The following is a 17,105-nucleotide window of genomic DNA, read 5'->3' on the forward strand; positions in this document are numbered from 1 at the left end:
GTGGCTTTGAAAGGCTGAATAAATCAGCAGATATCCAGAAAATATCGCCTGTTTGTGAAAAATCTTTGTTTGGATTAGATCATTAGTGAACCAGAGAAGCAGAGCGCGGTGTTTTGAAGTTTTTTTTTTTTTTTAAAGGGATCGATGAAAGCCTGTGTGTGTGTGTTTGAAGTGCGCAGAGCAGCTGGCTTTGTGTTGGTGGACTCCTCCCGTTTGTGTGATGAAGTTCAGATGCGCGCCGTTGTTCCGTACGCGCGTCACCGGCGCGCAGAGGAGCTTCCCGACGCGAGGGGAGAGGATGGAGCCGGAGAGACGTGTGGATCACGACCACGGGAGGCTCTGAATGTGGCGCTAACGTCCTCGCCAAACTCCTACTTTTTCGCAGGATATGTCTGACTCTGGCTGCTCTGGATTCACACATCGCCTCTCTCGTCCGTCTTCCAGCTCAGAAGCTTCCAGCAGGGCGACGTGGACCGTGAAACCCCCGCTCGGTCCGTCGTACGTTATGTTGTAGTTTACTCAAAGGGAAGCTGGGTGTGTTTTCTTTATTTTTTTCTTCTTCTTCTTCTTCTTGTTTTTTTTTATCCGGGAAATGTTGGCATGGCCGCCTCGGGAGCACATAAGTGTCCGAAGAGTGAGAAGTTGGACGAGGCGCAGGCTTTGGCCAAGAGCTGCGCGGGGAGACCAGACTTCCTGCCTTGCGATGGACTCTCCATCTGCGCGACGCACAGCCACGGGAAGTGCTTCAAGCTGCACTGGTGCTGCCACTTGGGCTGGTGTCACTGTAAGTTTCTTTTTTTTTTTAAAAAAAGCTCTCTTGCATGAACTATCCATGTCTCAGACGATTAAAAAAAGATGCTCCTGTCACGTCTGTGTGGACTGAGAAAAGCACAAAATGTAGTCAGATGTCACCAAGATGTTCTCATGTGACACATTGTGAGAGGTTATGTAAAGGTTGGCCATCAAACTGACTCAGTTTGGGAGCATTTTGCAAGCCTCACTGGTGCCATTTCATTTCTGATAAAAAAACAACTTCCAAATGGGATGTAAGAGTGTGGTTTTGTTGTTCACTGCAGAAACACGGAGGTGAAACTGAGAGTCACATTCATCCTTGATCAGAGACAAACCTGCCAACAGACGCCCTTGTATGAATAGTTAATGCAAGTCTAAACAATGGAGGCTGCAAAATTCAAGAAGCTTCAGGGTCACGGATCCACTGTTTTCACTGCTTCATATATTCCTCTGCTGTGTGTGTGTGTGTGTGTGTGTGTGTGTGTGTGTGTGTGTGTGTGTGTGTGTGTGTTTGGAGGCTGTTAAATTTTAATATCCAGAATACTGTAGGACACCGCAGGCCATTAAAAGGTAGTGACCACAACAGACTGCATCCGTACAATCCTTCAGTAAACATGTCGTTTGAAGCTTCAGTCGTCACTTTTTAAGTTGAAAAATCACAGAATATTGAACGATGATGATGATGGATCATGTTTCCTGTTAATTGCAAGCGTCAAAATAAAACTAATTCAAGTTTAAAAGGCATTTATGAGGAGAAAACACTGAAATAACTGAAGTAATTTAAACATTTCTAATCAGTAATACATTTTTAATACATTCCCGTGTCTTCCGGTTTACTTTGCATTGAGCTCCCAACTAGGTCCATATGGCTCATAGCATATGCTTGGATGTATTATGAATGTAAGTGATAAATAATGAATGTGTCAAGATTTTGTCCTTCAAAAGAGAGTCCATCGTAGACACGAGCGCACAGAAAATATCAAAAAACCATCGACTTTGAAAGAAATGCTTCATGATGTCACACGCTTGAGTCATCACTTTCATTTCTGCTTTACATGTTAAGTCTTGTGACATTCTGGATTTTTCTTACAGTCATTAAAAGACTAAAACTACCAAAGAAGAAGTATTTCCTGTTTTAGCCTGGTACAGTACTGTAGCTCATCCCTCTGTGTTTAAACACATCAATTCTTCATTATGATGAACACGGGCACTGTAGTTTATTTTTAGTCAATCCCACAGACGCAATCCAAGTGCAGTTAATACCCTCTAGTGCACCAAATGTGTATTAATCCACAGCTGAAAATAGTCCCCAAGAAAAGCACTATTCATCTGTTTTTTGAGTAACGTTTGCTAAACACTACAGTACCCAGCTGTTTTAGCAAATTATTTAGCTTTTTATTTCAGATTGATTGAGTTTAGAGATGAGTTCTGCAGGCTGTGGAGGGATGTCGTGTTTGTTTTTGTCTTTTTTCATGGGATTTGTTGACAATAAGAAACATTTGAGGCTGCAACTCGTCGAACACTTGAGGTCGGCAGGTCGGGTCAGATGCAAAACCCAAAGCATCAGTATTATTTGACGACTAGGAGATGAGACTCAACAATCAACTGTCTTTCTCCAGGAGGTGACATCATGTCGCTTTATTCGATTAGGTGTTTGCTCTATAAAATGTCATAAAATGGTGGATAATGTCGCTAGGTGTTCCCCGAAGACCGAGATGACGTCCTCAGATGTCTTGTTTTGTCCACAACCCAAAGATATTCAGTTTACTGTCAGAGAGGAGGACAGAAACCAGAAAATACTCACATTTAAGAAGCTGGAATCAGATAATTCTGACTTCCTTTTTCCTCTTAAAAAGTTACTCAAACAGTGACAATGGTCAATAGTCTTAGATTTTGGATATTGTGATTTGTTAGGTGTTTTTCCTGGTTTTAAAAGCTGCAGTACAGTGGGGTGATTACCAGACTGCATCCACATTACTAATGATGTAGTTATGTTTATGTTTATGATTAATCATTAATCGATTAATGGAGGTAAAGAAATCTACCGATTAAAAGTGTATTAACCGATGTGCAGAGATACAAAAACATCAAAAAGTATCAGATTACAAAGACTTGCTTATCAAATGTATCAAAATAAAACACCTATACAAACTGATATTATTACATTTTATCCATTTAGGAGCTTCAATATGAGTTTTATACCGTTGGGCTACTTAAACAGAAACAAATGGAAGCTCTGCATTTAAAGTGAAGTTATTGTTTTGTGTTATTTAGTTTATCGTTTAATTAACCTGTTTATTTTATCCGTTCTTCTCACTCCTAATGTAGCTGACTCTGATTTTGCGTTGAACATGGATCAAGTCAGCGGTTTAAACTGCTGTCTGATGGGAAAATGAACGACATACTTAATATCTTACTAACGATTCATCGATTATCAAGGCAGCCGACTGTCAATTAAAGATATAGTTTAACATTGGCGTCCCTATGATGAGCGTGTATAGTCATCTCAAGGAATTTGGTCAAAAGTATTGTGATATTTGATTTTGTCTCCCAGTCCTGGCATTTATGAAGTGAAAGAGATTTCAAAATATCGAGGTATATATTGTAAAATATCGCAATATTTTCCTCAGATCATGTCGCTCAGCCCGAGGTGACGACGTCTAAATGAATCTTTGCAGCTCTCATTTCATTAGAAGTCAGACCTTTGGTTGCATCATCACATTTTCAGACAGAGTCGAGCAGTCAGTCACGCTCAGCAGCTTCTATTCTTCAGTTACAGCTCAAACATTTGATAACATTACCTGAACTCAACTGTATTACCTCAATATAATCAATCTCAGCATCATTTATCCTAGCTGTTGAACTGACTGCACCGGTAATAAAGCTCAGGGCAGCAGCTCCTCTCAAACACGGACAATTTTCTGTTCACTTTGAAAAGTGTCAAGTGGCATTTTCCCCACCGATGTACCTCAGACGCTTTCTCTCCGTTTGAACCTCTCCCGACCTGACACCCGGACACCGCCACAGAATCACAATAGCCGTGCGTGGACCTGACAGGATGTCCGTCTCTTTGTGCTGCCCTAATTTATCCCATCTCTGGCTCCCCCCTGGAAATCCTCAGATCAGTGTAAAACACAATCAGCCAACCGCTTTGCAGCGGGCAGTCGGGGCTTATAGTGTGCAACTGCACAAGTCACATTGTAATCTTTGCCGTGTAATCATTGGATTTAGTTGCCCGCTCCCGTCCAGAATGAGCCGAGCGATTTGAAATATCTGATGTGGCAGACAAATTATGAGTTCAGTGTTTATTATGTCACGTCCGGGATTTTTTGTTTCTCAGCAAAGCCTTTCTCCTACTTCGAAATAATCATCACTCTTGCTGAAAATGCTTCAATACAGGCTCTCAATGCTCCAAAAGATAGAGCCAGCCACGTCATGATGGAGCTTCTCACCTTCACATCTCTTTCCACTGTAATTCACAGGTTCCCATCGCAGGACGGCCGTGCACCACAGTGAGAATAAACCAGCTTAGACTGCTGAATCAGGCAGATCCAGGGCACCCAGTGAGAAAAGTATAGCAGCAGCGTGCTCCTGAATGCGATGCCCTGCCAGCCCTGCCCGCTCTGCTCAGCTCACACCCTTTCTTTCTAGCGATGCATAATAACGCCAGATGCAAAAAGAGTGAAATTGCAGATTGGTGCGGCCTTATCTCGTCGCGTTTTCATTTAGAACGTGCCCGTGACTGTCGCCTGGAGTATAAGCTTGTTCTGAAGCTGATAATTGTGCATTCACCACAGGGAGCTTTGCTAGACTGCCTTTTTAATTACATCTTTTAATAGGTTTCCAGGCAAACAAATACAAAAGGTCAACGTGCAGTAAGACTGGGCTCAGCTTTTAGATTCACAAACACAAATTGTTTCCATTCTCTTACCTGTGGAGAAGGACGCCGTGATTACCTGTGACTAAATTTCCTGGCTTGCTTCTCCTATTTCTTATGCAAACATCTTCAGATTCGGCTCGCAGACGACACCAAGAAAATTGATGTTGCTGCTTTGACGACCTTCCAGCGTTTTCCACTTAGTCGTAGCTTCGTTAAACCTTTGGCTGAGGAAAATGGGGGGAAAACTGGAATTAGATGTAGGTGGAGGCAGCGTTCCCAGCTGGTGACAACATCAGTCCAAGCCTCTCATTAGTGGTAATTAGCTGTGTTTAGTGTCACCGCCAATATGTCATGTCTGATGAGAGCTTTTGCTCACAGCAACACTAGAACCACCTGGTCTGAATATTTTTTTCCTCTCTCTTTATCCTCTGCTAACTGATTACAATTACCAGGCAGAGCGATGAATTACTCATTAAGAAAGTCTCAGAGAGCCTAATGAGTTCTGAACAGTCTCGTCTCTGCTCCGGTTCTCTACACGAGAACTTGTGTAGATACAAGAAAGTGCGGTCTTTCTGTCAGACGTGCTCATCTCGTCTGTCGCACCACGCAGCTGCAGCTCACGACTAGCTCTGAAGGGAAATACGGAGGCTTATTGGACGCAGCTCTGCAACGTATTGATTCATTTGGTGACCAATTCCAAATGTACCGCAGTGCTGAATCAGAAAAAGCTTCACCTATTATTAAAGGATCAATACGTTGTCAGCGCAGGCCTGCCCGAGGGGATGTTTTCCGATTGATTGTTCACGTTTGGGAACTCCAGCGCTTCGACCACTCTAACTGCTGTTCTCTCAGTGACAGAAAAAGGGAAACACTAAACAGAAGTTCAACAAGTTTTCGAAGTGGATCCTTGTAGATTCAAGTCTGTCTCAATAAAACACCACATTCCCTGTTTGTGTTTCATGCTCGGCAAGGAAACGCAGAAGAGCCTGTTGAGTAAAAAGACTACAACTCTGTAAGACGACAGCGTGATTTGGCAAAGTTAGATTGCTGTTTTATCTGTAAACTGAATTTCAGAATGCAAATTAATTTCATCTTTCTAAAATACTAAGTTTGAGCAAATGAAAGCTGCAGCAGAGTTGGGACAGATCCAGTATCGGTATTCGATGCAAATTCTCCTGACGTAATTCACTTATCAGATATTGGACTGATGACACTGATCCAGATTCCATGCTCTAATTGATTAATTTTTAATTAGCAATTACACTCTTTGATATTGTCTTATTACTCTTGTCCACTTGATGTGTTCATGTTTTTTAAAACATTAAAGCAGTTGCATTGCAATTTGCTGCCCTCCACCTTTTTGTATGCGAAGCCTTCGTTACCTGCAGTTCATATAAATTGCTTTGGAATATATTTAATGTTTTTTTTTATGTGTTTCATGAAGCCAGTAAGCACGTCAGCAGCAGCAGGGGCAACATGCTAACACGTGCCGTCTAGTTGTATCCTCCAGTAACGCGTGTAGTATATGTGATTTGTAATAATATAGTTTATAATGGCTGAATTCCATTTAGCTGCTTCAGTTTCAGGGTCCTGGTACTGTCGGACTGTCGCGACCTCCTGGGACACTTGAACAGAACAGAACCATTGTTATAAGTCAAAATGTCTGCCTCATAATCACTGTGGCGGTTCATTTTACAAACACCCCTCAGCTAAAGTACACGACACGCCCTGTTGAGCTCACACTGTGAATTTTAAATCTGGTTTGAGAATTACAGATTGAATAATTCACTTTTACAGTCAAATGGCTGCAAATCTGAACCTATCCATGAAGGCCTTTACAAGGGTCGAAGCTTAATGCTCACCATGCATAGGAAAGCAGTCCAGAGGGTTGCATATTTCTCTGCGGTGACAGACTAAACAGTGGATTTCAAACTGGCCGTAAGTCAAGAACGGCCTGTCGGGTCTGGAGCCGTGAAACGGGAAACAGGAAAGGAGTTTCACATGATGCTGGGTCAGACCGTTCCCCTCCGCTGAAACCTGAAACTTATGCTGTCCGCCCCGGCTGCAGCCCCTTTGTTGGACAGATTTAAACACAAAGAGCAGCGGATGTGTGAGCGGATCGTATCCACCGGCCAAATGGGTGCAGCAGCTGTTGATAGACGACCACAATCTGCTAAAATGATTGTTTTTGTTCACCTGGCTTTTGCCAACATGCTGCTCTGAACTAGCGTGTCGCATTTACGGCGGGAGAATCTGTTCAGTCTGCACATAAAGACTGCTGGCTCCGGCTCAAACATGCAAAAAAAAAAATCAAACTGAGGGGGCTGTTAATGACTCAGTCTCTGCTGAGGCTTTGATATAAGCTGATATTAAAACGACATAATCTGTGCGAGACAGTCGTGCCCATTCATCTTGACTTCATGCGGAGTTTGACGACATTAAACCTCGAGTATTTTCCTCCCAGCTGCAGTCTGTGGAGCGAAAACTCCTTTTCACTCCTTGAAATTTGAAAGGCTGATGGAGGAGCTCTGGGAGAGAGAGTGAGAGGCTGAGGTGCTACATGCGGCATTATTCAGAGACTTTCTTCTATATTAAACCAGACTGTGCAGCCGTCGGAGAGCCACAGGCCCAGGAGAGAGCAGGAGAAGGCAGGCAAGATGGAGACAGGTGTGAGGCGAGGGGCTGGAGCTCCTCATAGCTCCTCCAATCTACTCGTTTCCTCGAGAGAGCGATCTGTCACTGCCTGTTCCATCACGGTCTCATTAACCTTTTGAACTCTTGATTTTCTCCATAAAACATCTTTCGGCTGTTTATAGCCATCTCTATCTCCTTATGTCAATGCTTACATGAAGCAAAGGTGGTTCTTACACTGGCTAAAATGATTCCTAATATATACTGTAGAGATATTTTGTGATATTTTGCTCAGGTAGGGGGAAAGTCACCTCCACTGCTTTTAAACTGTAGATATCCTGAACTGTCGATTTCATTTTTGTAATCAGGAGCTGTTACTTCCTCTTTCGATGTGCAAAACAGCCTCATTTACATCTCCTACATCCCCCAAAATGCCTTTCATCCGTCCCCCAGTGAACTTGTTGCTTTCAGCGGCATTTAATGATAATGTGATGAAAGGGGAAAAAAAGTGAGGAGTCACTCGCCGCGCTCAAAGTGCAACATGTCCGGTGGCTGAATATTATTCTGGTCCATTGAGGCTGCTGTCAGAGGGAAACACTGCGCCTGTGTTTCCTCTGCGGTGGATTTTTCTCAGCATGATTGTAGGTGTAAAGTGGTGGGTCTGCAGAGAAGCTCCTATTTTTGATTCTGAAGCACTGACTCAAAACCCTCACATTTACTGCGTCTTTTTATTCCATCAATCTTCGTTACAGCGAGGCTTGGATGTGTCGTGATATCGCGTCATTGATCATGTTTGGCCAGAAGAAGAAAATACGTCGCAAGACAGCAGAAAGGAAAGTGAGAAATCGAAGATACGTCATTTGCAGCAGTCGAAAGTATTTTCTGTGCATCCGCAGCCTGACACAGTGTTTCCCTCTGTGCCTTAGAGCGCAATTGCTGTCCCAAAACAATTAAACACCGTGTCACATTTTCCTTTATTGCCACAAACATGGGCACTGATTCAATCCAACATTAAACCTTCCTGCAGCTGTAAATGCTAAAATAATCGCCAGAATATATGTACGTTTCTGCAAAACCACAAACACGCTGAAACATTACATCTACGTCTTTATGTTGCTAATTTATGTCTCTTTAGGTTAAATCTCATGTTGTGACAATGGTGTGCTAATGGTGTGGTCTTGGTTGGGGTTAGGAAAAGATCATGTTTGGCTTAAAATACCTGCATTGGTTTCCTCAAACTTGCTGGAGATGTCCTGACTTCTCATCAAAAATACCCGTCATTGTTGCCATAAACACAGCCGGGAATTGTCGTCAGTTCTCCTTAAAACTAACCAGAGGTGTCACGCTTACACAAATGTTAAACACAGTTGTCCCTCATCAAAACTACCCACCAACTAGCTTAACTTTACCACCGTTTCCTCCGCCTCCTGGTATGAAAGTCAGGTCATAAACAAGTAATGTGGACGTGATATGAAACGTGTTGCAGAGATGTCAGTATGGTACGTAGCCTGTGACACGTACAACTGTGAGCAAACTGCCAAGATCTTACTCTGGCGACTGGGCTGGTACACACTCACACAACGTGTATAAATCCACCGAAAATAGTCCCCTACAAATGGACCATTTCCTCTTCTTTAACTGAGCTAATACTAAAAATAGCAAGTGTGACCTATTTTTAATTATTTTACATCTTCAGTTGAAGCCCATGGGTGTCTGGCTGGAGTGCCACAGACAGGGTAGGCAGTTCAGAGAGTAGTAGGAAATAAATAATACATTTGTGTCTGTTTTTAAACGGCATAAGCTGGCGATAAGATAATGTAACACCTGGTTCACCCTTCTAAGAAACTCGCTCAGCAACTTCAGAAGTGAGGGATGGCTGGATGTCCTCGACTAGTTGGTTGTTTTTCTCTCTTCCTGAGGACATCTGGTGTTTGTTAGCATGGAAATACAAACACACACAGGGTGCAGAGGCCGCTTAGCAACTGACAGTGTCGTGCGACGGCTCCAACACTGGGCATCACAGACGGGTCGAGCACAACTGAATATCAATAAAGCTGCACGGACTGTGTTCACTGGCTGTCAGCTAGTGTTTGTATATTTCTTAGTGAACAGTAAAGCTCGTCTGTCTGGTTGATACATGTGCAGGATAAGATATCTGGCAACCAACTTCTTGACAGGAGTTTAAAATCAAAGGTGCCCTGTTGAGTTTTCCTAAATAAAAAAAAGTATGTTTACAATTAATCTGTTAATAATTTGTCTATGAAGTGTCAGAAAACTGTTAAAAATGCCTTCTTCAAGCCTAAAATGACGTCTTCAAACGTCTTTGTACTTTATGGCTGACACTAAGGGACTAATAAGGGACTACTTTATGTTTTAGTCACATGTCTTTGACTCGACTGTTTGATTCGTATGTGTGTCTTTAACCAGTAAAGACCCAAAAAAACATAGTTCCCTCCTCAGGTGTTTTTATGAATAACAAACAGGCCGCATACACAACAGTGTTCTTGGATCAACAGTCTGAACTTCAAAGATGTTCAGTTCACTTTCATGTTTAACACAGAACAGCTTCAGATCCTCATTTCTGACGAAGTAAAACCTGCAAATATATTTGGCTTTTTTGCTTGACGTATAACTATTACCAAAATAATAGCAGATTAATTTTCTATCTATGAAGATCTAGATGCCACGAATACACTGAAAACAAACTACCTGTTATTAACTACGGCCCCACCCGTAGTATCTTTAATAATCCGACTCAGTATTTTAGAGCTGAAAACAGAAGGTTGTGTTTTGCTTAACGTGAGGATTCTCCTCTTGTCCTTTGTGCCAGACTAAGTCAGATTATCTCACACATGACTCTGTCCTCTGAGGCCGACGATAACGCTGATATCTCTGACTGAGTGCAAACTGAATCTGCCTTCTGCAGACACCTTGTAAACCGACAGACAGACAGACTGTGTGAACTCCTTCTGCAGGGCTGTTGAAGACGACCAGTGTTAGCACCGTACGTCTGTCTGCTTTGTTGTCTGTCTGTGCATCCGTCTGTGCCCCACTATTGCTCTTGGTATTTGAAACTCCAGATGGATGAGTGCAATTAGATGTAATACGCTAAAAACTAAATGTCAACACGTTACCTTCTCTGGCTTTAGCTCTCATTTGTTGCTGTTGTCTGCCTGAATGGGCTCATCTCAGTCCCGAACATGGCCCATTGAGCTTCTCTCATTAAACAGAGGACAGCTACTATTCCCCCTTTTGTCTGTATCGACATTAGCTCCTCTGTTTCGTGTTAATAATGTTTACAGAGTAGACAGACACAACGCTTCGGTCACAGCCCCTTTAAATTGCTCCACATGGGTGAATGATGCAGTTTGTTGTCCTATAAAGAGCCGGGCCTCATTACAGACACTTCCCACCTAATCCTATTTTATTTTAAGTGTCAGATGACATTTAGGATTTTAGGTAGCCTATTACAGAAATGTGTTTCCACACTGCATCTAGGAAAAAAATAATCTAATCTTAGGATAGGAGTCACCCTAACAGAAGTAAGGAATCCAAGTTAGGATGGCAGAGATACTGGTGTGAATTTGAAATGACAGGCAAAAATGGCAGCATCACTTTTGTTTGGTCTTAGCCAAAGGCTAGTCGTTAGCCCGTTGGAGAAGCTAACATGTTTGTTAGCCTGTTTGGAGAAGCTTACACAGATTTTAGCTTGTTTGAGAAGTTAACATCGATATTAGCCTGTTGGAGGCACTAACATTGATGTAAGTTTGTTGGAGAAGCTAAAAATTATGTTACCCTGTTGGAGAAGCTAACATCGATATTAGCCTGCAGGAGAAGTTATCACTGATGTTAGCTGTGGGAGAAGTTAACATCGATCTTAGCCTTTTTTAGAAGCTAACTCAGATTTTTAGCCTGTTGGCGAAGCCGATGTTAGCTTTTTATAGAAGCTTACCTCGATATCAGCCTGTTGAAGAGGTTAATATTGATGTTAGAAGCTAACCTGGATGTTAGCCTGTAGGAGAAGTTATTCTGTTAGCTTTAAGTTTTCCAGACCACATAAATCTGTATCTATCTTCTCCTTCTGACCAGTGACAAGTGAGGAGAGACTGCTGTTGTCGTGGATACAGGCACCAGCCTTTACATGTTACCACAGAGACAGGCGAGATAAGACGAGTGCAGATTGAAGAATATAAAACTTACAGATATAGTTGGGATTTCTTGAGATACGAAGATAGAAGCTGGCCACGAGTTCAGGGAATGCCTCTCTGTAAGAGGTCGATAAGATTTTTCCTATCTTTGAAATGTTAGATAGGCCGAGCAGTTAGGAAATGTTTGGATAATGGGGCCCCTGGTCCCATAAATGTAGTTCTTCAACATGAATGTTCAGCTGATGTGCTCAAACTGAACAGTCCCAACAGCTATTACACTTCCTCTTCATCCCATTCTGCAATGCAAAACAGAGCCTCCTCGCGTCTCTGAAGCGGTTTGATGTGTTCAGTGTAACCTGGGAGAAGATTTTTGATTGAATGGATACCCCAGCCAGTGAAAACAAAAGACAAGGACACAGAGTGAGAGGAAGTGATGCGTAGGCCTGTCATCTTCTGTGGTTTCTGCCTCTCCGGGGAGCCAGTTAAACACACATCTGAGCCACGCCGTTCAGGCGGCGCGGCTCAGAGTTGGAGGCAGTGGGCTGCAAACAATGAGTAACATTTGGGAGCAGTCATTTTGCACAATCACCAGCAGTACGCGGGTTGCCAGAATGGGAGGCATAATTCACATGGAAGGCGTTTGTAAAAATGTGTGTATGAATATGGCCACTTTCCACAACGAATTCATGCCCTTTATCTAATGGGGGGATTTATGTGACACCACACAGCGTAACACAGTATATTCTCATACGTTATGATTTAAATCTTCATGATTTCTGACCTGTAAAGGCTGTTTAAATCTTGTTATTTCAACACTTTTGAAAGTCTTGCATCAGATTCTAAGGGTCAGACATGATTCGCTGCGCTGGTCTGGATGTCCTGAAATTTAAACTATGTTACACTCTGGCTGCAGCTCTCACAACTCAGATCGGCGGTGGCGAGGCAGGTATTTTCCATCTTTGTGATGTGTAAATTGCCGCAGCCTCCGTGAAATGACGGATGATAGGTTACCAAAAGAAAAAGTTATTGACTCCTGCCTTCCAACCCACTTTTGGGCATCTTCAAAAAACTGTGGTCTTGGTCGAGGCCGGCAAAAAACACGTGTTTGTGCGTAGCAAAATTACGATTATAGCTCGCTACAGCGACCCATGAGCAAGGGGTCAGGTGTGTTTTATGTGATTGGAAGGTAAATGCTTAAATATGCATTGTGACATATATTTGGTATAAACCAAGAGATAACAGAACAGTTGACACAAAGATTCAGGAAAAACAAGTTGTGAAATTTATTTATTTTTTCCACAGCTAAGCTTGTTTACATGATTACAATTTTCTCCGAAATGCTGCTGCTGGGACTCCTGCCAAATATTTCCACATGGTGTCATAATGTTTTTGCTATTTTAATTATTTAAACTGTATTTAGTGTTGTTGTTTTTGGCTGCTCTGGGGCAGAGGAAACAAACTCTGAAATCAATTATTTAATATTTTCACCTTTTTAACAAGCAGTTCTCTGAAACATCAGGCCGGCGTGGTGCCACGTTATCTTTCACTGCATCCCCATGAATGTTTTTCACCTCTGCTTTTGGTCTCTTCTAACTCCTGGGGGAAATATCTGACTCTTTATAGCTTCTAAATGCTGCACTATGTTCACCACCTATCTGTGTCTGTCTGCTGTTTGGTGCTGAGCAGGTAGTATACAGTGGGCTAATCAGAGCTTTTTGCTGAAAACAGCTGCCTGCTGCGGCCCAAAATGACACTCATGAGAGCAGTGAGAGCCAAACAGTGGAGATAGAGGCCTGAAAACTAAAACTAATGAGCTGGAAGATGTTACAACTCTCTTTATAGCTGAGGGGATCTGCAGAGAGACACCTTTCACATGCACATTTGATCCATTGTTAATATTAGAGCTGTAATAGTCTGAAGCCTCGAAGCTTCTTTTATTTGAATTATAAATCAACGTTTGAACGCTGTGTGTATTTCACAAAGATTAGGCTGCACTGAGCGTCCAGTCACACCGAGGTGCATTGCTAGAAAAGAGTCAGATGGAGGAGTTTGTTCAAGTATTTTTAAGGGTGATGACGCACATTTGAAGCCTCGTCTTAAACCTCAGAAGAAGCTTCAGATGTAAAAAATGACATTCACTACAGACCCAGTTAATATTAAAATAGTGGTGATAGCAGCTTTAAAATCAAAAATTGTATCTGTGATTCTCCCCCAGCCCTCTATTTTGTAATTAAGAAACATCTACATAGTTAAAAATGATTTTATGTTTTTGTCTCTTTTTTCTTCTCCCCTTTAGGCAAGTACGTGTACCAGCCCATGACCAATGTGTGCCAGCTGCCCAGCACAGCTGTGCCGCCTGCTGGGACCGAGTACAGTAACACCATGGACCTGTCCCTCTCTCTGGCTGAGCGCTTCCTGAAGCTCGCCCCCTGCTTCCAGTCCCCGCCTCACCTGGAGTCGCCCAAGTACTGCGTCATCGCGGATCTGTTCGTGGACGACTACATCGTCAAACGCATTAACGGAAAGATGTGCTACGTGCAGCGCCCCCCGCCTCCCTTACCGGAGCCGCCTCGCCCTCCTACCCCTCCCCCACCGGCTCTCTCTTCGCCTCAGACGCCCGCGAATCCCGCTCAGCGTCGGCAGCCGCCGAAGCCTACGCCGGCGACCCAACACGCGCCTGCGCCCGCGCCCGTGCAGCCGGTCCAGCAGGTGTACAGTGAACACAAGCACCGCTCCCCCGTGGATAAGATAAAGGGCCCTAAAATGGACCACTGCTCCTCTCCATCCAGCTCCGAGGACTCCGGCATCAACGCGCTGGGTCTGCACTACCTGGAGTCCTGCGAGGAGGAGAGCGAGGAGGAGGAGGACGACGAGTTGAGCACAGACGGGAACTCCAGCCCCGGCAGCCTCTGGGATCAGGACGACTGTTCTCTGCTGTCCCCCTCCAAGTCTATGATAGAGATCATTGAAAAGATCGAAACAACTGTGTAACCGACACGACGTCGACTCCACAGGACAGCGTCGTATGACTGAGAATAACACTCGACAAACAAAGGATTTATTCTACATGGACCAAGAGGACACAAGCCTCCTCGTCTGCAGGGCTCGTTTGGAGTTTGTTTTCCTGCAGGTGGTCGAGGACTGCACTCGCACACAGCCTCCTCCTCCTGTCCACACCCCCTGCATGGAGTGAATCTCTACAAGTTATTACAATACATGAACAAAGAAAGCACAGGAATATCAAGCACATGCACAGTGGACCAAACGGACCCAGTTACCTTTACGTGGTAAATTATACAGTGAAAACTACAAAAGGAATCTATAGTAGGTGCACGTCCATGAGAGGGAAGACTTCTTCTGAGACTTCTCTTCAGCTATATATTACTGGAGCTCAATTATGTAGGAAACAAAAGGTGGTATGAGTAGGTCTCTGTGATAATGAGCAGTTAGGTAATTCTTAGTGTTCTCCAGTCGTCAATCTGGCAGCAATTCAAAATTTAAATGGCAGATAAGCCTTCAATTTCTTGTTCTCCGGTCAGTGGCTCCACCCACACATTTTAGTAATTCTGCCACTCCTGCATCACAAGTACAAGGCCAGCTACCTCTCACAGGGCCTGAAGCACATCACAGCCTTTTTACCCGTTAATTACTCAGCTCCGAGCTGTAGGGACGCACACCTGCTTTTGTCGCGTTTAATAACACAGTTTGTCTGCACTTTACTGACACCAACACGAGCAGTAGGCAGTAGGTAGGTCAGTGTTCGACAATCAAGAGTTACACAGAAGCACATTCCTAGACTGTACCTGCCAGCGAGAACCAATGATAAATAATTAATCAGACGTTAACACGTTGTTTCAGGCCACCTTTTCTGGTCCGAACCGAAGTGCTGTTCAAGGTCAAATGAGATGTTAAGCAAAACACGACTTGTATTGACCTCTATTAGCAGCCAAGAAATTAAATAGCATGGAGGTGTCCCTGGCAGAGCTACAGCGACAGAAGTATGAGTCACGTTGTCACAGCAGCAACTATAAAACACCTAGTGAAGAGGGAATATATCTAATATATATATATATATATACATACATATAAACATATATAATAATAAAACTGCATTGTTATTTGCTTTTCGGGCTTGACGGTGAAATGTCTTGTGATGCCAGCTGAAAGAGAAAGGTGCACAGGGAAGGATAGACTAATGATTATGTGGTTATTTGTGCTAGAGGGCATAAAAATGTCACCTAATGCTCCTTTAAAGGGAGAATACAGTATGGGATAGATTGCTGAATAGGTGTTGTGATGTTGTGATGGACACGATGTTATAAGAAATACACGCAAATATAAAAATTAGTGAGACGGCCCCTTATTAGTCAGTTAGTCAAATGAAGATGGGCTGGGTCTTTTTAATTTTTCTTCCTATGTTTAGACTTATTTCCTGGAGCGTTCTCTGCAAAAAATCACTCAAATATTCAGTATGTATCGCTACAATGCTACACTAGATGTTGAAAAAAGTAATCTTGCATGACTGCATTCCTTTGCAGAGATCCCTCATGTCAACAACCAATTTAACAAGAATTGTGATTCAGAAATGGGGACAAATCCTGTATCTGTTACTCAAATAAAAATGTTTTTTATTCAGGGACAGCCCTTGACATTACACTGAACACAGTCCCTCTTAATGCAGTTTAAAACATGTCTTTTGTTCTTATTATTGTTATATTATTTTCATATGAATAAATCTTAATGAAACTCACTTTTCTTCCCACCATTGTCTTTTGTAGCCGGGAGTCTGAAGTGTGTGGGGTTTTTTTCTGCAAAAAGAAAATGTCTCTTTGAACATGTATCGAAGGACATGTCGTGAGAGCAAAAAAGAGGAAAGGTTCAATTTATACTTTCATTTACGCTTTAAAAATCACAATAGTGGTGTTCATCTGTGAGGATTATTTTGCTGAACAAAACGTGTAACTATCATAAACTTGTGTTTGCCACAGAGCTTATTTCTGCAATTATACAAAATCTAATTCAAACATCCCACAGGCTTTCTGCCGAGGGAACCAGGGCGATGCTAACTTTCGAGTTAGACTTGTAGATCACCATCACCAATGACCGACAGCCATCGACTACCAAACCTTGACCGTCGTAACATCGTGATTCAAAAGACTCCCCACCAGAGAGCACAATTAAGTGGCATGTCCCCTCGGAGTTGCCGTAGGGCATTAGTTGTTGTTGTTTGTGATATGTGAGGAAAGGGAAATAAAAAAATTGTGTTGCTGCTCAGTGCACTGACATGACCTGTCAATGTCCCGTTTTTCAGTTAGGCGAACCCAAGACACAGTGTTTCTCTTTCCCACGGGCCACTGCTTCTCTCAGTCAAGCCATTTTATACACGGTTTTCTTAGCTTAGCTTCCTTGGCTAGTCGGCCAACGTTGTTTTATGCATATGAGGCTGAACAAAGTTAAGTTAGGGACATGTGGCGCAGACACGAGGACGCTTTTAAACCTGGCACAGGGATGTATGTCGGTGGTAGCGGGAGTTAGTTTCCTCTGCAGGGCGAGACAGTTGTAGATTATTAAAATGGTAACTGAATCATGTTGGTTAGAAATAATATTCAACCACATCACAAGACAGAAACATGTTTAGGCTGTAGGGGGAATCA

The 17,105-nt window shown here is 43.0% G+C and overlaps 1 protein-coding gene across 1 annotated transcript; it reads left to right on the top strand.

The window, feature by feature from the left end:
- Positions 1–269: 269 nt before the first annotated feature.
- On the top strand, positions 270–16,201 carry LOC141002797 (UPF0524 protein C3orf70 homolog B). Its single transcript, XM_073474194.1, has 2 exons — positions 270–784; positions 13,748–16,201. Exons 1-2 carry the CDS (start codon positions 601–603, stop codon positions 14,440–14,442), a joined length of 879 nt encoding a protein of 292 aa, XP_073330295.1. The 5' UTR covers positions 270–600; the 3' UTR covers positions 14,443–16,201.
- The last annotated feature ends 904 nt before the right edge of the window (positions 16,202–17,105 follow it).

The sequence above is a fragment of the Pagrus major genome, chromosome 9 (assembly GCF_040436345.1).
Source record: "Pagrus major chromosome 9, Pma_NU_1.0".
Lineage (NCBI taxonomy): Eukaryota > Metazoa > Chordata > Actinopteri > Spariformes > Sparidae > Pagrus > Pagrus major.

What these genes read in the sequence shown, in the direction of transcription:
- LOC141002797 (XM_073474194.1), top strand. Translation starts at nt 601, where the DNA reads ATGGCCGCCTCGGGAGCACATAAGTGTCCGAAGAGTGAGAAGTTGGAC. An exon ending in CCACTTGGGCTGGTGTCACT is followed by an intron (nt 785 to 13,747) that starts GTAAGTTTCTTT and finishes TCTCCCCTTTAG; the next exon opens with GCAAGTACGTGTACCAGCCC.